Here is a 25126-nt window from a genome sequence, read left to right on the forward strand (position 1 = left end):
ATTTTTTTCATGATCAAAACACACAGACCTAAAACATTTCTGTCTCTGTAGGATTTCAAGGAAACATTTGTTTATATCAACTCCAAGTACCTCCAAGGACAACTTCACACAAGATAAGTACATTTCTGCACCATCTCATGAATTAATCTTGTTGAATGTATAGACATTTTAGGGGCATATCTGGTACAGGGTCTCAGGAAACCTGGAGACTATTCGAGGAAGAACACCATGGGCTACCAGGTCCTGGCATGCAGACATGCCGTGTGGGCAATTCAGACACACCAGTTGAACATGTTTTTAGACTGTGGAAGCCCAAGCACCGAAGATTTGAGGCTTTTCTGCATTTTTTATTCCTCTGACAGCAATTAACGGAAAACATTTAATATTTAAGACAAATTTTACTGAACAGTGAACACTTTAAGTGTTATACAATTAAATAAGCCCTTCTTTCTGTTATGTACAATGTTAGGCATCTCATTATGGTTTGGTGCAGCATCTATGTTCTACAATCATCCAGGAACTCTGATCCCACGATATGAGCTCAGAACATGTTGTTTCCCACAAGAGGGTAAAATCTGTGTAAGAATATTCTTTGAGTTTCAATGGTTATTCATCACACCCTGTTAATTCAGCAGAAACTCTTCTTCATTCTGGGCAAATAAAGGCAGGCCCATAAACTCAACCACCTAAATACAAACAGCTCCCTTCCAGCTCCAGGGGCCCATTTTTGAGAGGAGTTCTCTGACATCTTAACCAGCCCAATTTATGGTACAAGAATAAAATGAGGAATTGGAAACGGCAGCTCAAAGTGTAAAAGATCGAAATCTCCATGGCCCTTGAGCATCAAATAGGCAATAACAGTAAAGTCAGCACTGTGACGGCACCCTTCCCGGATTAACACTGAGAAATCCTGTTCCTGGGCATGCTTGTCTGCTCTAAAGAGTTTCCTAAGAGCTTTCTGAAGCAGAAGCTTTAACTCCATCTGCTCGGCAAAAAATTAAAACAGAAGCCGAAGAGAGCCTGGGATTTTCACGAAGTTGGTCAGCTACAACTAGGAAAGAGGTGATGGGAAATGGCTGAGTGGGATGTACAGACAGTACTGAGCGCTACATGAGATTAATGGAGAAGCAGGCAATGTGGCAAAGGAGGCAAGAGGAGGACAAGGTCACTGTTTATACCATGTGTACCAGTCAAGAGGACGACTTGTGGATGAGGCTCACTGCAATCTCAGGAAAACAGACAGAAGCCATCCAAACAGTACCGACCTGTTTACAGTTCCTGCTAAGCTAGAACAAGGCAGTTAATCTGCATGTGCTTAGACAAACAGCAACTAGAGCTGCAAATGATTTATGCAGCGCTACAGAGCAGGGGCCTGCAGCAGCTGAGAGACAGATGCAGAGCTCCAGGGTGAAGCTGTTACCCAGTTACTTATGTGGATGAATTACTGAATATATTCAGGCGCAGCATCTCACCACTACATCTGGACCTTCTTTTTGAACCCAAAGTAATTCCCGCAATCTAAAAGACCACTGCGCATTCATCCACAGCTTTGCAAATGACATATTACAAGATCCCAGTGTAGTAAATATTTTAATGAGCTGCTTCACCAGCATCAGAACTTGAACACACTTAAACCTTGTTAAACTGAACATGGACAAGATAAATTCTAGCTACAGAGATGACAACACAGGTGTGAAATCTGGGGGCTTTAAACACCAAGTTTGTTATGCATCCAAGACTTCCCTTTTCACCTGGGAAATACAGCATCCAGCTACTTTGCTCACAGCAAGATGCTACGAAATTGACATGTTGTTTTCCATCACCTAGACTACTATAATGCACGATTTGGCAGTTGCCAAGGAAGACTACTGACAGACCACAGCAAGAATATAAACAAGAACACAAAGTATTAACATATCACACCTGTACTGGCTTCACAATGCTGGCTCACTGTATACAGACGTCACAAAAGCTCTAAATAATCTAACAATGTGACTATATTATTAAATGTGTTCTCTAAGCAGCCACTTACATTTCCCCTGATAATGGGCTTCTGCAAAGATCCCAGAACAAAGCAAAAAAATGAAAATGTGGGCAGTGAGCTTCTTGGTTTCATGCCACCAGGCAACCTCTACACATATTTAAATCTTCCTCTCCATTAGCTTCTCTTTTTTCCCCATTATTGTCATATTTAATGTTTTGTACTTTCTAAAAAAAAACTTGCACCGTTTGACTTAATTCATTGTAGTCATTTCTTTGCCAGATTGTCCCCTTATTACAGTTTTGCATTTATGTTTTTGATTAACACATGTACAGCTCTTGGAGCTGCATATCAATGCACAAAAGGTGTTATATAAACAGTTATTATTTAAAGTGGTTATCTTTGTAATAACAATCCAGTTCAGGTACAGAATACTCTATGCAAATTAGCATTGTCATACAAAAAAAAAACTAGCATGAAAAAGGGGCATTTTACAAATGTATAAGGATAAATAATCTTTTTTGTAAATTTAAATTGGAGCTTTACCGACAATAATCTTGTTTTTTGTCTGAGATCCTCAGTGCCTTGCAGAGGATGCTAAGAGACTCAGCAGAGCCACTGAAAATCTCCCACCACAGGCTGGTAGTTTTCAGCACACAAAAGGCCACATGTTCCGTCCGGAGAGCAATGGCTTGACTTTTCTGCTCCATCCCAACATCAACAACTTGAAATAAAGCTCTGGAGTGAGAAAATAGATAGAAAATGCAGCCTTTGTGCTGTAGTGTCTTCTGCTGCAGACATCACCACCCCCCCCCCCCACCCCAACCCAATCTTCCTGCATTTTCCTCCAGATGGATCGCAGTGACCACGATGCGGTAAATTAAGATAGCAGTAAGGTCAGGCAACGCCTAAATGCACACTATGCCGTCGTGTAATCATAGCTTGTTCCAGCTAATATTAAAAAGCATAGTTCGGGAAAAAATACATTTATTTTCATTTAAAAACAGGGCTGTCTAGTTCTTGAAGTTAGCTATACTGAAGAAATTTCATACAACATGCGCTAAAAATACCCCTTAAAGAGGAGTGATCAGTGTGTACTGAGGACATGCATTAGGCACAGTGTTAGTGTGAAATGACACAGAAAGAAGCAGATTTCAGCTTCCAGAATAGTCCGGCTCCCAGAAGGGTGACAAGCCCCTCATCCCTTCAGTCCTCTCTCTCTCTAAGCATGTGTCCTATTTAGCATGGCAGAGTCACACATGGCGATTACACAGGCGGCTGCTTCTACCCCCAGGCCCCCGATACTTCGTATCGCTAAGTCTGCCTGACGAGACACTCTCCAAGCTCAGTATCAGAGTGAAGTAAAGCGGGAGGGGGCCAGGAAAGGCAATGTGGGGGCGGGAGACAGCAGAGATGCAGGAGGCAGCAGTGAGATGATGACGGGCTTGGATGCTCTGCTAATGAACCCAGAAGGGAGAGCTGATGGATATGTAGAGTATGGAGACGGGAGCAGGCTGCAGTGTACAGGGGGCAGGGGACAGGGAAACCCCGGACAGGCTGAAGGCATCTGCATCTACGTGAGAGGGGAAGGTATCCAAAGGCTCGCTTCAGCCGTCTTCCCCTGGGTGATGGTTCAGCCTTCGCATCCCGGCAATAACTGGATGCTTTCCAGCGGTCACTAGATACCTGGCAGCATCTTGCAATGGCGTGCAGAGATCTCTGTGGGCAACGTCGCCCTGGGGGGGCGCTGAGCCATTCGTGCAGCAGGAGCAGTTAAGTCAGAAAGGCGTTTGCAGAAGGACGGGGGCAGAAAGTCCACTGTGTGCTCGATGAAAGAAGAAAAGATCCAGGGGGCGATGAGGAGGAGGAGGGGCACATATTTACACATGCAGTCTAGGGAAGGATGGGGGTGTCAGCTAAAGGGAATCATACCAAAAAAATGAGTCTTCAGATTTCTCAGTCCAACAGTGGCTAGTATCGTCATGGCACTGCAATGCTCCCAGGGGGACAGCGTCCTGCCCCAGTGGCCCCCGCTACCCTGCTCTCTGACCTACTTGGTCAGACCAAAGGAGGCCCGAAACTGTGCCGGGGACTTTACAGTAGGATCCAGTGAACTGCAGATATCTGGACTGCTAGGATTTCTTGCTTTTCCATTAGCCTCTATTACAATCACCCAGCAAAGTACAGAAGTTAATGATGTAGTGCAGCAATAATCAAACATCCCAAAGCAAAATGAGAACACACCGCAGGACAGATATTATATCACATGGCGAAGGCTACATCACCCTCTGCCTTCTCTTAGTCAACATTTTTTCAGTTGACACTGAACAACAGCAAAGAGTCACCAGTAAATACAAGTTCTACCATTTAGCGCTAACAACCTAAACGGAGACTTGGCGCTCAGCCCAAGCTTCTTGCCGCACATACAGATGTGTCTCCCTAGGAATTCTGATCCTTTCATTTGATTCCCACCCAAGTTACATCGTTTCCAATTCCACACCGGTCCCAGCTGCCCGGCACAAGCCTCAAGTTCAACGTGACTTGACGGCATCCTTGTAGAGGTTCTCTGCCAACCAGTCGCTCCCCCAGTGCATTGTAGGTTACATACGTACGTATGGGCACTCTGAAGCTGCGAGAGGAGATTGTGCAGTGGGATGCCTTAATACCCCTGGCTAAATTAAAGCAGAATGAAGCTGTGGTGGGCATGTTCAAGCTACGACACCGTTAGCAGCTAGACGAGGCAGCTCAGACAGGAACCGTCCTTTCATGTAGTCAAAGCACCTTCTTCCACCTACTGCATTTTTCCTTTATGTTGCTCTACATTGCTGCACCATTTCCAATCATTTTCTCTTAGGGGACTGGTGCACCAGACCATAAATCTTGGAAATCTTACCCACAGAGTTTAGCTAAAGCATTGATTTGTCTGCCAGCAGTGGTCTTCCAGACTAATGGAACGTCATTAATACACGGATGTGAGAAAAGCTCTAGCAGCTGTGTGCATGCACAAATTCAACATGTCTTAAAAGCATGAATTAAAGATTTTATGGCTGCTCCATGTCTTCCTGGATAAAGCACAAACACTTGAACATTATAGTACTCTAGCTGCAGAATTGCGTAACTTTCTAAAGTGTGACTCTTCCTGGAACTAACCTTTAACCATTACTCCCCCTGCTGCCCAGTCACAGAAAAATTCCCTCTGAGCACCATAGAAAGCATCACCCTGATGTGCTATTATGCCATTTCTGTAATACTGTTTACCATAATTTAGAGACTGTGGTACAATATTTGTACCTAGTGATTTATGATGCTACTTGTTGTAATGCAGGAAAGTACTGCTGTTTTGATGCCGGGGGGGGGATGACTTGGAGCTTCCTCTGTAATTATGTTGACAATGTCAAGTCCATTTTTTTCAGGTGGGTCCATTCTTTCTATCTGATTGCATAAGTGCTCTTGGACAAAATTACCCCAGCCTACTAAGGGAATTTCAGGGGGTATCAACAGCACTATATCTGTGAAGAGATGACAGTATCTGCAGCAGTATGAATTATTCTGGGAAATCATCAGGTATTATGCATACAGAGGGGCCCAACTGACACAGATGCTCAATGAGGGGAAGCGGAGACCCCCCCATCCTGACCCCACATTTTCGAACCTCTCTGGTTTTAGGCCAGATTGGTTAAGGGCTGTGACTTAGCGAGGCTGCTTCAGCTGATAAGGCCCTCGACGTAGATCAGACCAGAAACCCAGCCAGAGGGACACCACCCCACTTGATTACCATCATCAGTGCTCCACATCCACCTCCATCACGGCATTCTCCTCATTCACCCACTTATTTCACTCTGTCTGTCAAGCACTCCTCCCTCTCGTTGCCTACAATCATAATTTAACTCTCATTTACTCTCTGCCTGCCAGCATCCCTTAAGTTTCCCTGCCAACCTTATAACAATTCTTACCTATTTATCCCCCCCTTTTCCCTGTACCATGCATTATACAGTTACTTCTTGAGTCTGGAATGTAAGATTAATCTCCAGACAGAAGCCCCAGGCCTTATTGACTGAGGAACAGGAAGCCTGAGGCATTCGGCAGAGGCTGCATGCAGTAGTGGTCAGACAGGGTGCAAAACACTTCCATATTTATCTGCCTATTTTTTTTCCAAGGCTGTATCAGTAATGTGAATTTGAAATTAAATTCCCGAGATTATTGTAACTAGCAAGGGCTCGGGATGAGGTGATGGTGCAGTATGGTCGTCAGGGAGATCAGAGGTAACATAGCAACAGAGCACATGGAAACGTGGCAAAGGAACGGATCGGGTAGAGGGCCAGGAATCCAGGGCCCCACACTTGGCAGCATTCAGCTTACTTGGCATAGTAGAGGAGCCCCAAAAGTTGACCAGTCCTCCCTCATTAAACATCCGTCACAATAGTAGATCACCCAACTGCCGTCGCTTTGACTCCTGTTGGTTTGGAAGGAGTTTGGTACAACGTGTACGTCACTGGGTAGCGCTGGGCACTGTCAACGAGCGACCACCTAGTGAACGTGAGCACCTTCGTTGTGCCAGCACGTCGCCAACATACGTGACGAACGCCCGCTAGCGCAGAACATCGTCCTTCTGCAGTCTGACGTGAACGGGTAGCACCACGGGGCGACAGAGGGTTTCGGAGTGGGGCAGAGGAATCGGCAAGGGTGCGACAGGTAAAACGCCGGTGACAGCATCAGGGTGGAAAGCGGAAGGGCCGTTAGAAGTGAAATACCTGCGGCTGGCCCTGGACCTTGAGGAAGTCCTCCCGCTGCTTGGCCGGCTTGCCCTTCTCTGGATTGCTCTGCTGCAAGTGCTTGAGGCGTGAGGTGGCGGTGGGGTGGGGGCCTTTGCCAGAGCTGGGGGAGAAGCCGCTGCTGGTCTGCAGTAAAAGGGGAGGCCACGTGAGGGAGTGAGCTCACGCAAATCATACTGCCACTTGCCGTGATGGCCACCTCGCACATTAATATTAGCGTCATTTTTTCCCCCTTAGTCATATCAAGAAAGAACAAGGCCAGGTGAGGAACTACTAGTCTGAAACATGCAGTACTAAGTGGAACCAGGCTGGATTTGTGTGATTTTAACCAGGATGGGGAAGTACCTGAGGGATAGTAATGTAAAGAAATGGTCACAGGGTTAGCTAACTTAAAATTAGCCGCCGCAAAGCTAGCTAATTTTATGACAAACCATACAAGTAATTCCAATATTAATATAATGCATGGACGCTAGGGGGTTTTAAAAGGTTTATCGTTATCTTATATTTTTTGGCTCCGTTCACTGAGTTTATCGCAACCAAAAAGCTCTTGATTTTTATTTGACATATTACATAATAGCTAGTTAGAGGGCTGGAGACTACTGAAACAAAACACTTTTTTATTTTACTCTCACCAGACGTATCTTCACTGAAACAGAAATGTTTGGACGTGAGTCCTTAAGGCTCTGTTATGTAGCTGGCACTATCTTTAAATCCCAATCTTTTTACAATCCATCCTGAAGGGGGTGAGGGAGAAATGGGCAATGGAACAAAGTAAAAAATTATTTTAGAAAATAATTGTTGACTCTATGACGACAGAGTGCAGAAGCGATTGCAGGAAGTGACATTAAAACCACCTGATTGGCTGACTCTGTTTCTGATTAAAGCATCACTCAAGGCCGTGGATTGTGATGGCAAAAAAATAATCACATTAGAAAAACAAACCTTAACAGTACAGTAGCAGTGGTTTATTAATACTGTAATTAATACTGAAAAAATATAACTTTGGTGGTATATCATGAACATAAATGGACAGGGTGATGTATAGATACTTTGATTACGAAATTCAGAAACCTTTCACACTTCGTTAACTTCACAAACTGAGTGTGGGGAAATACGGTTGCGCTCTTCTTCTCTTCCACTAAAATCATGACTAATTATTTTCTGCTGAAATATACAGTCTTAGGCAGCCAAAAAAATGAAGTTTAAATCATCTTTATGTTGGTGTAAAACTATGCTATTATGCCTGTAAAAGTGTGTTAGCTTAGCCATTTCAAAACCTCTGCCAAAATCACCCCATTATTTCCAGCAACCGTTCAATGCACCCATGTATTTTTTGACTTGACCACTGGGCACACCTGGTATAGCTAGTCAATACCTCATTGACTTTGTCATAAACTAATTTATTTAATTAATTGAGCTGGTGGTAAAATTTAATAAATACATGGAATGGCTGAGGTGCCCCTGAGGAGAGGTTTGGGAACGGAAGTGTTGTTCATCTAGCCATCCAACTAGATATCAGTGACTTTTTGGAGAACAGAAGAAATTGATACTAGTTTTTATTTTGTTATGCTCAATTTGCATATGTTGTAGCCTAATGTTAAATTGTTTTTTGTTCTGAGCAAATGTGCACCTATTACCCAGATAAATAGCTTTAAACATTTCTTTAGACTGCCAAAGACATTTGCACGGCACTGTACTTTGAACATTGACATCAATAGCAGAAAGCCATCATCAATACTAGCTTAAAAAATGTCATATTAACTTCAAGTATTTGACTATAACCTGATTTTAACATTATGTAAAGTGGGGATTTATATTTGAATGCAGGAAAATGCATATATTTCTGAATAAATTTCCTGTTGTTGCTGTTCTAAAGTTCTGCACAAATAGCCCCCCCCCCCCCACACTGTTCACTATTTTTCAATAAACAATGGATATGACAGCTGCCCCAACACAACCTGCTGCATCTCTGCATTTACATGCCCATTTTTATATATATCTTAATGGCCTCCCTTTATACATAAGCCTCAGAGAACATCATGCAAATAACACGGCCTCCTAAACAGTAATGTTAAACAGAATAAGCTGATATCTACAATAAGCCACAATAAATCTATAAGCTACAATAAATCACAAATCCTCTACACCATAACCACGAATAACTGGTAAGGTGAGGGATGCTTCATAGATGGATGCTTGACAGAAAAACTTCTGAGTGGATGAAGGAATAAAATCAGGACACTGCATCCCATGAAAGGGAAGAGTAGAAAGAGAAGAGTTTATTGAGAAACAGCCCGTGGTAACCTTTCTAAGGATGGAGACACACCGCAGCTTTACAAGAATATCTTACCTGAGTACAGAAATTATTTGCCTAAAGTATTGGAGAAAGGTTGAAATTCACACACAGATGTGCAGTTCTTTAAAGATGTAGTTTCAGAAAGAAGTTACAAGAAATCCATCACTTCAAGATAGAACTGCGGCTAGAAAAAAAAAAACAGCATATTTGTGACTCAGGGAGAAATATGCATGAGACAAGAGGAAATCAGAGAAATGGAAGATCCCCAACTCCACGGACAGAGCCAATCATGGGATGAAAAACAGGCAACCGTAAGTAATCAAAAGAAAATAAGAATTGGTGAGTGGACCTTAGTCATTTGTTCTGGGAGCTCCATGGGCTTAGGTGGAACTGCAGGCTTTCTTTTTGGGGAGGCCTGGGGAGAAGTGGTTTCTGTCTTTGTGATCTCAGCAAGTGGTTCTACAACATTCCTACTCACTGCTGATGCACTTAGGTTTGCCAAGGAGTCTGTGGCGATGGAATCGCCCAGGGAAGGTTTGCTGCTGAACTCCTGCAGCGTGCTCTCCAGCTCACGGATGGATTCCTCCAGGCTGTCCAGCCGCTGGTAGGTATTGCAGCGCAAAGCCTGTGCTTGGACCTTCCGGGACTGTCCCTCTCCAGCTACGCTTGGCAGGGCACTGAGTAAAGCACCGGATCCGGATTCACAGACACCGGTGTGTGATTTTGGTTTCCCTTTGTCCAGCTGTTTAGCTGACCCATTAATACCCTTTTCAGCATCATGGGAAAACTTCAGGGTCCTTTGTCCTGTCTGAAGCCCCCACTTCACTGCTTCCTTCAGTGCTTCCTGCTTCTCTCTGGGAAGTGCGATCCTGGGGTTTGAACCTGCCCTGCAAGGATCCATTGGTCTGGTAAGTCTGGGTTTAGGTATTGGCTTGCCCACATGACTTGCTTGGTCAGACTTTATGTCAGACTCAAAATTTCCATTTTCAGTGGGATTCTCCTCATCTAATAGTGCTTCTAGTTGTCGAAAGGCCTCTTCAACTTCCAAACATTCTCTGAAAAGCAGAACTAAAGGGCTACTGTCTAGATTAGGTCTGTAGGTATTTTTTTCTTGTGCCTTGAGGTCAGATGTATCGTCTTGGGGTTGGACTGGAAGGGTCAGTGTCTGTAAGCCTTGCCATCCTTGCTTAGTGAGATCTTTGGCCTCACTACTGGATAGCACCCTTAATTCTTGGTGTGTGAGGAGTAGGGCCAGCTCTTCCTTATCATTTTCAGTCTCTGTTTCCTCAAAGGACTCTTGGATCCTCAACTCCCAATTCTGGGGCTTCTTCTGAGGTTGGGGCACACGGGGCCTCTGACAACGGGGTAAAGCTGTGGCTACCACTGGCCTCATTGTAACGCTTGGTGCCTGAGCTCTGTGTCCAAGGCCATCTACAATGACACTAGATGCCTGCTGAGGGCTCACAATGCTTCTGGACTCTTTTCCTCTGGCCTGCATAGCTCTGAGTACATGTCCACCATCCTCCCTTTCTGTGCCTGACCTCTTAGAAGGGGAGGATGGGGCAGAAGACCAGTCAGTTAGCACAATCTGAGGGATCTGACTGGATGAAAGACTGGTTGGTGTGATCTGTCAATAAAATCAGAAGATTACTCGGGTGAACCATGTAAGAAATAATCCATAAGGAATAACTACAAAACTATCATCACTAATATTAATCTAATAAATATTAATCACAAGCCAAAACAGTCAATAATAATTCATTCTTTATTGATCCCTGTCTTTACACCTCCCCCATCTTGCTCTCAGTAGGTGAGTGCAAGCTGGCTATGGAAGGCAGCCACCCATAACAGTGCCCAGGGAGCTGGGGGGTCAAGGGCCTTGCTCAAGGTTACACAGATGTACCAAGGTGGACTCAAACCACCGACCTTCCAATACCAGGTACAGAGGCTTAGCCCACTGAGCCACACAGTGCCAATCATGCTGTTTCCAGGACTACTATACAGGTATAACAACTAAGTCAAGTAATGATCATTCACTTCAGAGTTCATTCATAAGCTATTTCTTTCCCTTCAGTGGTGCAGCACAGGAATTGACTGTGTAATTTTGCAGGCGTTCTACATGAATTTTGACTGAGCACAGAATAGTCCTGCGATTAAGCAGCACTCTGAACAAAGACATCCTGTCTCCTGTTCTTACATTCTTAGTATCTTTTTATCAGACCTGGCTTGTTTACAGCTGCACTAACAGATAAATTAACGTAACGGTTCACGTAACGTAACGTAACGTGCACTTATGAATTTTGATGTTCGTGAAGGATTTGGCTCTTGTTCATTTGATGCTGTAAGCTTTGGTACTCACAAAGACAACATCAAACTAGCATCGACACCCTGTCCTGTGTTTGATGGAACAAAATAGCATATAAGACATTGTGATGATAGCAGGAGGGCAGACCGGGTGAGAGTCGTACCTGTGTAGCTAATATAGGAGCACTAGGTCTTCGCTCACTTGGGCATTGGCCCAACTCCAACTGTAGGCCAGAGGGGTCCAGAGAGGCTGCAGATAACTGGAGGACACAGCGAGGCACAGCCTCTGCAGGTCACTGGAGCATGCTGTCAGTGCAACCCACATGGCAGCATGCAGCACACTGCACGCAAGAGCAGCTGCAACTCCTCACACGCATTGTCCCGGCCATTGACGCCACACTCAATTCCCATGACCTTACCTCATCAAGCCGGGCCCCAGTCTGGCACTCAAAGACAGGATATGGGAGATACTGATTTCCTGAGACATTCAATGAGCCTCCACCCATCACAAGCACACAACAGGAGACGCATCACTCTGCAATCCTATGGAAGCGAGTCCTTTAAGTTCCAGAAAAAGCATAATTTCCAGTACCTGGTGAATACAGTGACTAGAGTCTAAATTAGTTAGAACTCAGGAAGAGGTTCTGGCTGTTATGTAGGATGAACTACAGCGTCACTAGGGCGGTTAGCTGGTGGAATCCTAGACAGTTAGGTGAGGTAATAAGTGTCGAGGGAGAACTCGGCACAGAAACATGCTGGACCAGAGAGGCTCTGTGACTGCTGCCACATTTCCAGCTAAGATGGTGTGACAGTGCATCATCTGGGGATTCCCTTTCTGTAACAGCTCGTGCCAATTACAGCCACAGGCACTGCTGGATGTGAACAAAGGCAGAAGTCCCACATTCACTCAGCAGCTTCAATGGCTATAATTGGAAAGAAAAAGCACACATACACATCACTTCAAACCAGATGTGCACAAGCCAGAAGTACGTGCTGCTACAGGAAGCCTAGGTAGCGTGACTCTGACTGGAATCCCCCATGGTCCACCAGCTTTAAGATTAGTTGTGTCTAAGTGTGATGATTGAGAGAGGACAGCCCAAGCAGGGGAAGATAGAGACAGGGACCTCGGGAGCTGTGCCCCAGAAAGGCCTCATGGTTTTTTTGTTTACCTTCCTTCTCAGGGGCCCTGAGGACCTCAGGTCCAGGCTGGAAGGGGGGGCACGGGTCTTGAGCAAGGTGTTGGGCAGGGAGTGGGGAGGGGACACTTTGACTTTGACTGGGTTTCTTTGAAACACCTAGTGGATGGTGGGGGGAAATGCGGTGAGCGGATCCAAAAATAAGAGGAAAGCCATTCACCCTCTGACAAGGGGCAGAGCACCATATTGAATGCAGATAAAAAGTCTACACACCATTTAAAATTCAGCTACTTTTGTTGCATCTACAGTCTGACACGAAAGAGATTACATCATATTTATTGCCCATGGTTATACATGGTTATGGGTAACACTTATGTGAGAGGTGAAAGTAATAAGAGACCTGAATAAGCATATAACACCGCAGTAATAACAATTATTAAGTCTGGGTGACCAAGTGTCTTCAATATGACCTAAAAATCTGATTATTCTCTTGCTGTGAATGAAGATTGAGGCTGTGGAAATACACAGTTTTAGTAAGAGACAAAAGATTTCAAAGGCTTTAAATATCGCTTGTAGGGTGATTGAGAAGCAGAGACAGCTTCCTGGATGGGATACTGATTCATCTCAGGACATAACGACGGGCAATTCTGAGAAGGACATGGTGTGGATATATAAAGGCGAGATTCAAAGCCTCAGTCTTGGATGAATGAGGCTACTGAGCCTCCAAGCCCCCCTCAAGGTGCATTTATGGCTGGGGAGGTCAACCCTTGAACCCGGGACTCCCAAATGAATCAGATCATTATTACTCCCCCAGCTACAAAATCACCATCAACTGAAAACACGAGGAGGGGAGGGGAGTCTAACGACAGTTTCCCATGAACTGGACAGTACTTGATGTTTCTTGAGGGGGAACAGAAAAATATTGCAAGACTATGCAATCTTGATGGAGACCTACCAAAACAGACTAGCAGTTACTCAAGACACAAGACTAAATTAACTTCAGTATACTTCTTCAACCTGTATTGTCTGCATTTTATTTCCTTTTAATTCAAACAAGAGATTATTGAAGTGCTTGTTTTTCACTTGGAGATGTGTGTAAAAATACTGCAAAAGAAGGTAGAAGGATGTCACATTCCAGTTGTCCTAATTTTGGCTTGATAGCTCAAAACACATTGACATTTTTAAAGGATGTGTATACATTTCCCTGTTCCGGACAAGAAAATTCCTTAGGACAGTTAATCATTTGCTGATTATAGTGGTCAAGGACTGACTTATGACTCTCTGGTAATCTAAGATGAGAAACCGTAACTGTGATGAACTTCATCAGGAAATTCTAAAAATCGCTTCAAGAAAAAAATAATTACTTCAGTTTTTGACATATTCTTTGCACAGATGTGAGACTGGAGTTTGTTCTTAGTTTAATACAACATTTTAACATGTTTAGATATATCAGCTTGGGGTCTTGACTCTACGCAGGGTTAGGTCAACAAGATAAAGCTCTGGATAATAACTAACTAAATTTACCAAGTCAACCACTTCTCTATATAGTTAATGGAATTTCCAACTTCTAAATGAGTAGAGCATTCATGAGAAGCATGCGGCACCCCTGTTATATCCTATGTCTTTTCAAATATGTCCCACTGTACAGTGTCACCAGAATCTGTCACTTGATTATGGGAAATATTGGGACCCTTCCAAGCCTACCTCCAGCTCAGCGATTATCTTCTCCTCATCATCTTCATCCCTCACCCCAGAAGCAGCAATGACTGGGGGTGTGGAGGAGGGCCGTGGTGCCTCTGAGGAGACTCTTCTCAGCTTAACATGGGGTTTTGGTGTCTCCATTTCCTCCGATTCTGCCTTCTGCACACCAGGGCACAGTGTTGGAAAGGACAGAGAAAATTAATTCCTACAGTCCTTCATAGTGAGTTGTCCAGAATTCAATAATATCCTGAAAAGATATAGTCATAAATGACTGTGATGAACTGGAACTCTGTGCAGGGTGCTCCTCTGTTTTGTGCTATGTGCTTCCTTGGATAGTCTCCATGAACTTTCTCAGATTGACTGAGATCCTGTGCAGGGTCTTCCCCCACCTTAATCTCTGTGCTACATAGGATAGGCTCCAGAAACCAGAGAACCCTGCTCAGGAGACGTGGCTGGATGATGGATAGATAGCTTTATAACTGACTGTGATGAAGTGGCATCCTATCCAGGGCCTGCCCTGCCTTGTGCCCTGTGCTTGCTGAGATAAGCTCCAGGCTCATTCTGACCCGGCGCCAGATAAGTGGTTATGGGAGATGGATGAGTGAATGGATTTATGATTGAATTATGAACATGGAATGACAAAGAATTGACAGAATATTAATGTAAGCTGTTGCCCCAAATGGCATGTGAATTTGTCTTCCGCACTTCAGGCCTGTCACACTTCTGAGCGATGTCACTATATTGACACCATCAGTAGCACTGTGCCAACATGCAGTGCCCCACACTCCTCACCTTAACACTTTTGCTTGTGACGATGACCTCCCCAGTGCGATTGGTGGTGAGCCCGTGGGACGAGGGGAAGCTCCGCCGGGGGGGTGGGGGTGGGGGGGACTTGGAGGGCTTCTCGGTGCGATAGCGGGGAACTGTCAGCTCATCTGTGGGCAGATCGTTGACATCCTTGACAGGAACCCTTTCTGACATGAAGATTTCAAGTCGTGAAGATGGGACATCTGAAGGAACCTATGAATATTTCAGTGTGCGTAGTGCAGAAGTAACCACAAACTCCATGTCTGTTATAGTGCGGTAGTGAAACTATGTATCAATCAAAGTTTAATTACCAGGGTTACTTTTTTGTGATTAATGTTCATTCTGTAGTTTGCTATCTGTGTCTACCCAGTTTCTTCTTGTTGTCCAACTCCAGATATATGAGGTGATGTTCAGTTCAGCTGACTCACCAGATCCCCGACAGAAGCTGGCCTCCTTGCCAGCCAGCTTCTGAGCTGTGTGCTGGGGTTTGCTGGGACGGTGCTCTGGCGTGCTACCGGCGCTTTCGCATGCGTTGGCCGTTGAAGGCTTGTTGATCTGCTTGGCTGCAAAGTCCAGGTCAGGAATGGCTTTCATGAGCTCAGCCTGGGTCTCCTCCAGCAGCCGATTGATATCCTGGGCGCTGTACTGGGTGAGGCTGGCCCGCTTCTCTTCCCAGTCCCGTTCTGCTGCCTACAAAATACATAACATATAAAGGGTCATCTCTTCTATTGAGCTCCCAACCAAACACAAGTTAGGTGCAAACAAGCAGGTGTGATGAAACAATATAGGTCTGCTGTAGGCAGCGAAATCCAAATTCACACACTCAACAGTAGACACAGACAAAACAGCAATGTAAAAACAAGCAAACAAGCACACGAAGCAGACACATGATAGACCTGGGCAATAAAGATGGTAAATGAGATGCACATAGATAATAAGGCTCAGGTAGATGTACACCAACACACAGCTATAAGCACATGATAACAGGTTCCCAGTACCAGTCTAACCTCCACGGACACCGATTTTTCTGTGCTGCGGCGGCCCGACAGCTCTTCCAGGGCCCGATTCTTGAGGGACGTGGGTGCCAGTGGGTCATGATGGGGGCTGGTAGGGTTGCCGTGAGTCAAGCCCAAGTGGGGAGTCCAGCTAGACAAGCTAACGTTCCCCCCCAGGCTGTTGAAGTTTAAGGGTGGGCTTGTTGGAATATCGAAGTCAGTAGCTTTGCTGAAATCGCTCGCCTGCTTGGGGGACTGACTGGAAAACTCCTCCGGAGCCTTCCAGATTCCCTCGTTCGTCTGCCTGAAAATGGGGATGCAGGACACGTGAAACAGGGTTACCATGAGTGGGGGGAGCAGAGCCCGTTGGAGCATCATAGCCTGTGGAGCTGCCGGCTGAGAGAGGAGACACTTCTGGATCAACGCATTCATAGACCAAAAAGAGCTAACCCCCCCCCCCCACCCCAAAAAGACTGCCTACAGCCCCCAAAAAGTCCACCCCCCGAGGCAACTCACAGCCGCCTGCTATACCTGCGCAGCGTGGCCAGTGTGTCAGTGATGGTCTTGCACCGCTTCAGCAGAGCATCCAGCCTGTGTGGCTCTTCCTTAAGGAACTTGACAGCCTCTACCTCCACCCTCAGCACTACACGCATCTTACTCTGCAGGCTGGGGAACTGGTCTACAAAGCAGGAAATGGAAAAACAAAGTGCACATGTTGCATTTAATCATGTCACTTGTGCATTGCATTATGGGCTTAAATTAGTATAATTCAGTATTTCTTGTAATTTTCCATGCATGTGTGACTCAGCCTTTCTGAGTGGATCACTGCTTTCCTTGGGATATGTGTTTCAGATCGTCCCTAAGAATGACAGTATTTTAATGTATCCCAGCACACCCCGGGGTGTCTCAGAGTAACTGTTTGACTGAGCAAATCTCGATTCAACTCAAGGTATGGCAGCATTTCAGTCTATTGCAGCATGCCAATAGACCCTGTAAGAGTCTCCTCATACATCATCTCAGTAGGTTGCCAACTGCATCGTGACTCACTCTTTAGCTCTGTGAGGGTCTCTCCCAGCTTCCTCAGTGCTGCAGTCTTTTCTTCAAGCTCCTGCACTGTCACGAGTTTCTGGTTCACCGATGAGTCCTTCTGGATCTCCTCCACTGACTTCTCCAAATCACTGCAACCACACACACAAAGCTATGGGAGACTGCACCATCTAATATGGGAAATCCAAAATAAAATGTGATACATCTAAGAAGTTTTACAGGATGTGGTTTGGAAACTAAACTAATATCCTAGGTCAGGCACTGTTCAAGGACATTTGAACAATTTGAATCTGTAATATCTGCCAGATATATGAAGGATGAACTGAAATGATATGTAAATTTAATTCATCCAGCAAAACTGGAAAAGAAGTACTTCTGCTTTGCACAGTAGAGGAAGCCCAGAATGTCTCTGTATTTCTGTTTCTGTTGGGATTCTCAACGCACTGTAGCTGTTGGATGACAAGTTCCTCCTCGTTGAGGTACTTGAGTCTCTCCTCCTCCACTAGGAGGCGCTGTCTCTGCAGGGGGTCCTCCTGCTTACGGAGGGCATCCGTCAGCCGTACGCTGATCTCTGTCTCTGTCCGCTTCAGCAGTGATCGCACCGAGTCCTGGTTCTGGAGCTGAGTGTGCACATACATTTAGGGACAATTTGATCACTTCTATAGTATACCGATAGAATGCGTGAGCGTACATCAAGTACACGTGATTGTACATCTAACGGCTAACATTCATAAAGATTATGCACTACAATATATAAGAACAGTACAGCAGAGCCTTATGTAGTAAAATATAAATACAATAATAATATGTTTGTATTTTCATCTACAGTTGGGATGATATGAAAGCAATAATATTTGGGACTCTTAAGCAGGTGTGTGAGTCCATGTGCTTTTGTGTAGATACTGTTGGTCCTGCCTTTCTGTAAGATGGTCAAAATGCAAAGCTGACTCAACCTGCTCCACCTTGTAATGGCCTGCTTCCAGTCACAGGACAGCATCTCCATAACTGGAGCATGACTGTCTTTGTCCTTGTGTTTTTCTGGGGATGCTTGTGCCGAACTGCCTGTGCATCCTGATGCATACGTCACACGGCATATTTCCACTCTGCATGGTGCCTTCCTAAAGCAGCGTATAATGACTCATAATGAGGGCACATCGTGCAACATCACAGTACACGGACACAGGTGCACGTAGGCAAGAGTGTTACCTAATAATAAACATTAAGTTTTTAGGGTGTGATGCATTTAAAGGAGGGCTGTGTGTCCATTGACCCCTGACCGGTGTGTTTCTTAACTAAAATCAGCCAGCAGCTGGTTGGCCTTTTCTCCCAACACTAGCTGCCCCCTGGAGCCCAGCTGGTGCAGAGCGAATATCCTGCCAGACAGGAAGTTGTTGTGGAAGGGACTTGGGACTCCTGCCTAGCCAGCAGCTGGGCCATGAGTGTAGCAAGAGCTGACAGCCTGACCGTCCGTGAGCCCAGCGGGCCGGAGAGAGAGAGAGGAGGCTGATAAAAAAGAAAGAGCTGAAATCTAAGGATGGAGCAAAGCTTGGCTGCTGACACCCAACTGGAAGACAGTTACAGTAAAAAAAAACACGTTTCTCATCGAGCGGCTTGCCAGCCCAACTTCCCTTCCCACCCCAACTTCCCTTCCCAGCCCAACTTCCCTTCCCACCCCTCTTATGCACCGAATCTGCTCCTCCCTTTGCAGTATTTACTGCTGCCATGAATTATTCATGATATGTAAACACAAGCTTTTCCACAGAACAGCAATAACTGTGAAAATAGCAATTAATACTGTGGCACTCACACGGCTAATAATCTGGGCATGGGGCTTTAAAGTAGCTAGGTCAAATGAAAGGCATTCAGTCTGAATTCAGGAAAAAATACCCAACTGTAGAACTAGATTAAACAGAAACATGCAAGCCATTTCACTTGCTGCAGATAAAAACATCTGATAAAAATCTTGCGTTTTTCTCATCTCCGGATGTCAAGCACGCTTTAATCCTTGGCACTGGGAGAGCAAACACTGATTTGAACCCTGATTCACTTGCATCAGCCCTTATCCTCTGCCTGCTTCCTGTGCAGACATGCAACTGATGCCTCTAACCTGGAGCCACAGATGAAGTTCTGAAACATCAACTGCTCTACTGAAGTTCCTTGAACTACCAAAACGTCCCCCTGGTCCCATCAACATTTCCGCCTTTCTGACACAAGTTGTCAAACTCAGAGCAGGTGTGATGGCCCCATCTCTGCATCATGGTTGCAAGATTTTTTCAATTTAAAAGAATATTTTATTTGTTTGGCAAATGTTTTTATTCAAAGCAATGTGCCGTTGAAAAAACAGAACCAGCCAGTCCTTGGAGCAACTGGGTCCTTCCTCAAGTGCCCAACAGTAAAGTCATTTGGCCGACCCAGAGATCTAAACCACTGACCTTCCAATCACAGCCACACTATCCTAACTCACTGAGCCACTCACCATCTGTTCAATTAAAAGCTCCTGACTGCAGTGTCAGATTCCAGCCAGATATCAGTGTAGTCTCTTTTGTCATTGTGCACATCTGATGCTTCTCACCAATCCCTTCCTCTCATGGTATTCCTGGAGGTGGAACGCTTCTCGTTTCAACAGGCACCTTTGGATTCCCAGGGAATTGTGAAACTGCTGCTTAATTGACCTGACTTCACTCTTTTCTGTTTCAAGCTATATTTATCCAGGGACAAATGTGTGGGAAACATCCTGTTTACAAGAGAAGATTTCTTTCTACCTGCTGTTATCATGAAATAACTATAATTAAATGCAAATACACCACCTACAATTTGATTAGCTATAAAAAGCTAAGGTAGGCCTCCTTTAAGTGGAATAAATATTTTGACGATTGCCGTGCGGCAGCAGGTGATCTCTGACCTGCATCTTGCGCAGCTGGGACAGCTGGTCGCGCAGCTCGGTGGCATTCTGTTGCAGGTCGTGCAGGTGCAGCTGCATCTGCAGACGAGAGACTGTGGTCGCCTGCGTGGCGCTGGCTGGAGGAGGTGGCATCAAGGCCAAAGGAGCGGAGGGTGTCAGAGCTGGCGGGGAGAGGACAGGACAGGGATCACCGGACATGAAACCAATGCTATCCTTAAGCTAACACATATGGAACAGGGTTACAAACAGACAAACACACAGACAAAATGCTTCGAACCCCCTATATATTAAGCCATAACCAACAGTTAATATCAGGACAGTCTTCGGGATCGCCACTGGGACTGGGTAGCATACACAGTGAGATATTATTGTTAGTTGGGTTGTTGAAAGACACCTGGTTGGCTTTCATTCAATATCACATCATGTCACGCAGGATCTACAGCAGGGCTTTCCAACTGAGAGCTACTGTCCAGTAGGTTTTCTATCCTGCCTGGCTTCTGATGAGCCACACATGCTCTCAGGTAAATACCAGGAACAGGTGTGGCTCATCAGAAGCCAGGTAGGATAGAAACCTACTGGACAGTAGTTCTCCAGGACCGGAGTTGGAGACACCTGATCTACAGAGTCAAGACCACAAATCAACACAAACAGATCAAGGAGAATGCCTTGACAAGGAAGGCATTTCTACTCTCACAAGGCAGACCATGGATTAAGTACAAGTGGGGCATGAGCAGACAGGGGCTCACAATATGCACCCAGAGTAAGAGAAAGCATGTGAACTGTGGAAGACAGCCCTGTGGTTTGGCATGGTGGTGGTGAGGGGGGGGGGGTCATACCATCATCAGATTAGTAGCAGCAATAGACATAAATTTAAGATTAAAACCACAACTAGAGACAAAAACAGACAGACAAACACAAGTGCTAGTATCCATTTGATGCTCAAATCGACTTTTACAAGTCTAACAAATGGCTTTCTGAAGCACGCAGTAGAACAGGAGTCCCATTTTTCATTAAAGAAGCTAACAAGGGCTGATTTCTATATGGATGTTGAAAGTAGGATGATGAAGGGTGGGGGGGGGGGGGTTGCCTGCCTTAAGACCTTGCCTCTCAGACACTGGAGTGGCCTACAAATCACCCCCTGAGCATCAGTAGTCTGCTCTGTTCATGTCCCATAGCACAGTGAGAAAGAGCACAGCCTTCCTCCCAAAGACAAACAGGAGTGAAAGGGAAACATACAGATGAATAGGCACAAATCAGGACAGCCATCAAAAGAGACAACTGCACTTAGACAGACTGGAGCATGAACAAAGGAAATAGATACCTCTCCGCTTTTTAAGGCGTCCAGCTGAAACAAAGAAGGAATCGGCTTGTTACAAAAAACAAAACAAAAAATAAAAGCTTGTCTCTCTATCGAGACAGCTCTACGTGTGCTTGTCAAGAATTTCCGGACAGGGTGCTGCTATCCACACCGAAACTCTCCCTGCTCGCTGATCTCTTGTGAAGTGCCAGAAGAAAGGCAACTTTGTTTAAAAATCTGTCTAGGCAGAGCTTCAACTGCCCAGCCTGTGAGAAGAAGTCTGCACAGATTCACTTACGTCAAGCTTTTATGTCTCGGGTCTAAAAAAGGGAGCAGAGCCAATCAGAGGAGAGCGGTCCAAAGGAAGCACAGTGAAAGTTCCCCCTTCCAATATATGACACCTCCCTCAGTCGAAAACTCCATTTCAAACAGCTCTGTGAAACCACTTCAAGGGGCCATATATATGAATAAGGATTCATGGTAAACAGAGATGCATGGAAAACTTAGGACAGCCTCCAGACAATGGATTTGAAAATGCTAATGGCTCCTATCAGTTAAGCAGCATGTGATGATTCCCTCCCAATAAAAAGTAAACTGAGCAAAAAGAAGTGCTTTGCAAAGCTGGGATGTAGATGGAGAGCAGGGACCGTACTTACTTCCTGTGCCTGAACAGTCACTAGTGGATTCAGTCTTCTCACTGGAAGGGAAGCAGAAAGCAGTGAGGTCCTCACCACCTGGATATGCTGGGGGAAGAGCTTTCGCTGGGCTATTCACTCAATCAAACAATCACAGGCGTGTGTAGAAGCCATATTTGTCAGTCACATGACATGTCACATGGGTGTGGTGGATGGTAAATTACCTGTTCATGAATGAAGTGTAGGAAGAGAAGGAACTCAAAACTTTCCTGTTAACCATGTTATGTTATATGTGTTAATTTGGTATACTTACTTATTTACAAAAACACATATCTGTATTGGGCTCAGTGCGATAGGTGCACATTTGTGTGTATTGTGAATGGAGGACAACTGAAAAGTTAGAGTTTTTAATAAATTATCACTATTCATGAGTATGTTTCCTTCATACAGGAAAGCACACGTCAAGCAGATTCTCCCTGCATCAGCTGCACAGCAGCACTGCTCATGGGAGTTTTACTTACACAAAATGTTCTGAGGGCAGAAGGAAAAATGATTGGTTCAGGGAGATAACCAATCAGATTGCAGAGTAGGTGGTTCCAAGCAACTAGAGGAGGTGGGACCAACTAATCAGATGTTCTGCTTTCTCTAGTTGATAGAGCCACCTCCTCTACAATCCGATTGGTTATGTCTCTGAACCAGTAATTTCTCCTGGGACTGAAAAGGCTACTTAGGTCTTTATTTAGTTCATAACAAATTCCTTGTTCTTGTGCTGACAGTGTCTATGACAAACTTACGTGCTGTCACTGTCCGGACCCCTGGTCAGCACACTCTGCACTAGACCAGTGAGGCTGGCGATCTGTTTCTCCATCGCCTCCATCCGCTCCCTGGCCAGCACACATCCAAAAACATTTACAAGCTAAGGTTACTTTTGGCTGGCCTTTACCGTAATGTAAGAGGCAGAGACTGAAACACGATTCCTGAAATCAGTGGATACACCTGGGGCAGAAAGCACAACTGTGTATGCAGTACAGCTTGTAAGACTGTTTGCAGCCACTACACTGGATACCTGGAAAGCAAATAACCCAGGCAGAGTGGTTATACAGTGGAATGACATAAACTGAGAATATATACATCCTCATACTTTTAAAAGAATTATATATAAAATCATATACAGTAAAACCTAGGATTGTGAGCATAATTCGTTCCGGAAACGTGCTTCTAATCCAAAGCACTCATATATCAAAATGAATTTTCCCATAAGAAATAATGAAAACTCATATGATTCGTTCCACAACCCAAAAATATTCATATAAAAATGATTCATACAAAATATAAAGTAAAAATACATAAAATAAATTAACGTGTACTCTACCTTTCAAAAGAATCATGGATGGTGTGAGGGAGACGAGAGAGAGGAGAAGAGGAGGGTTTTTTTGTAGGACGACTATAACTATAAGTAACGGAATCACAGCCATCTGTTAGCTCACTGGAATCTTTTTCTCTTTGTGCGACTTTAACAAGGAACCTAACCGCTTTTGCCTCCTTTTCCATTTCGTGGAAATGTGACATTGCATTGTCGTTAAACAGATTCATCGGTCGCACTGCTACGCCCTTATTCGGGTGGTGCTTTTCTACTAAATTTTGACTATATGAATGAGGCACTCCGACTGAGACCAAGCATGGGAAACGATTACCCACAATCCCGCAGCAAGAGAGAAGAACCATCGGGTCAGTTGTGATTACGTGTTGCTAGCCAGACAAAGCGTATACGCAGTACTTGTATTGCAAGACCTCGCTCGTTTATCAAGCTAAAATTTATTTAAAATTTTTGCTCGTCTTGCAAAACACTTGCAAACCAAGTTACTCGCAATCTGAGGTCTTACTGTATTAAATAATACAAAATATCAATTCATTCAGTCATATGTTTAATAGATGCTTATCCAAAGCAGGAAAGCACTGATCCTGTAGCCAAATGAAGAATGCACAGAGCACAAGGCATAGGGTACCCTAAATGGGATGCCAGTCCAAGACAGGACACAGATAATCTCAGACTAGGCACCCTAAATAATTTGTAGACACTATTTTACCTAAATAGCAAGACTTCGGACAATCTAGTTCAAACACTGGTAGGACATGGAGACACTCCTGGCTGCCAAAGATCCAGCTCAGGTAAAGCAGGTGGAAGATGGGTGGGTTCAGCTTGAGCACTCAGACGCAAGAGTGTGAATGACCCGGACATGTTAATACGGTCAGGGCCCCTTACCGTGTGTCCACCTCATTGCCTGGAAGGGGCGAGCTGTACCCTGGCGTTCCTCGGGCCGCTTCCCCTGCAGGCACCAGGGCCCCACAGAGCCCATCAGAGCCGGACCCCGTGCGAGACTTGGGGCTCTCTGCAAACACGGAGGAGGAGCTGGAGTCCTTCCGCAGGCCCTGGCGCACAGGGGACCCTCGGCTGGGCGAGCCCGAGTAGGAGTCCCGGTCCCGCACATCGGGGATTTTCTGTGGGGACGAGGGCGGCATGCGGAAGCCCATCCCCAGTGTGGCGTAAGCTTCAGGGTACAGCGGGCCCCCAGACTTGTAGAGAGCCTCCTCTACCTCCCCCTGCAGGGCTGCGGTGGAATAGGTGCTGAGCGAACGCACGGAGCCGCGGCGGTACAGCGCCCCCGGCACGGGAAAGGTGAAAGGGTCGCCGACGGCCAGTGACTGGGCGGAGGCGATGCTGAGGCGGCCCTCGTGCACCAGGCCATAGGGCTCGGCGTACAGGCCCTCGTTCTTCAGCAGCACCATGTTCTTAGTGGATACCTCCTCGTCCGGCTTGACATCACGCCGTTCCAGGATGGCGCTTGGGGAGGGTGAGAGGCCGGCCTGGGTGTGCGCCACCAGTGGGTGGTGGGGATGCGGGGGTGCATGACCGGGACCAGCAAAGGAGGGGGGGCGGCCAACACTATAGGAGAGGCGGGAGCGGGAGGGTGAGCCCGAGGGGGGCGAGGATGAAGGGGGGGCATTGTTAAGACGGCGGGTTGGCGACGACTCCCGGGAGGCGAATGCCATCTCCCTCTGAAAGGGGAGATAGAGAGGGCATTGTCACAGAATGCAGGGGCATTATCACAGAATGAGGGGGCATTGTCACAGAATTATGGGGCATTGTCACAGAATGCAGGGGCATTATCACAGAATGAGGGGGCATTATCATAGAATGAGGGGGCATTGTCATAGAATGAGGGGGCATTGTCACAGAATGCAGGGGCATTAT

General features: G+C 45.6%; 1 protein-coding gene across 1 annotated transcript in view; it reads right to left on the reverse strand.

The window, feature by feature from the left end:
* Positions 1 to 25126, reverse strand: part of LOC111832889 (SRC kinase signaling inhibitor 1-like) — a 121109-nt gene that overhangs the window by 8798 nt on the left and 87185 nt on the right. Inside the window, exons 6-19 of the mRNA XM_023790640.2 lie at positions 24137 to 24930; positions 22668 to 22757; positions 21895 to 21935; positions 21263 to 21286; positions 19942 to 20102; positions 17484 to 17659; positions 17040 to 17170; positions 16524 to 16671; positions 15996 to 16296; positions 15426 to 15687; positions 14983 to 15164; positions 14194 to 14349; positions 12523 to 12648; positions 6733 to 6879 (exon numbers count right to left, since the gene is read on the reverse strand). Of these exons, the coding sequence (XP_023646408.1) occupies positions 6733 to 6879; positions 12523 to 12648; positions 14194 to 14349; positions 14983 to 15164; positions 15426 to 15687; positions 15996 to 16296; positions 16524 to 16671; positions 17040 to 17170; positions 17484 to 17659; positions 19942 to 20102; positions 21263 to 21286; positions 21895 to 21935; positions 22668 to 22757; positions 24137 to 24930 (2739 nt within the window). The remainder of the gene's footprint in view (positions 1 to 6732; positions 6880 to 12522; positions 12649 to 14193; positions 14350 to 14982; positions 15165 to 15425; positions 15688 to 15995; positions 16297 to 16523; positions 16672 to 17039; positions 17171 to 17483; positions 17660 to 19941; positions 20103 to 21262; positions 21287 to 21894; positions 21936 to 22667; positions 22758 to 24136; positions 24931 to 25126) is intronic.

Source organism: Paramormyrops kingsleyae, chromosome 5 (assembly GCF_048594095.1).
Source record: "Paramormyrops kingsleyae isolate MSU_618 chromosome 5, PKINGS_0.4, whole genome shotgun sequence".
NCBI lineage: Eukaryota > Metazoa > Chordata > Actinopteri > Osteoglossiformes > Mormyridae > Paramormyrops > Paramormyrops kingsleyae.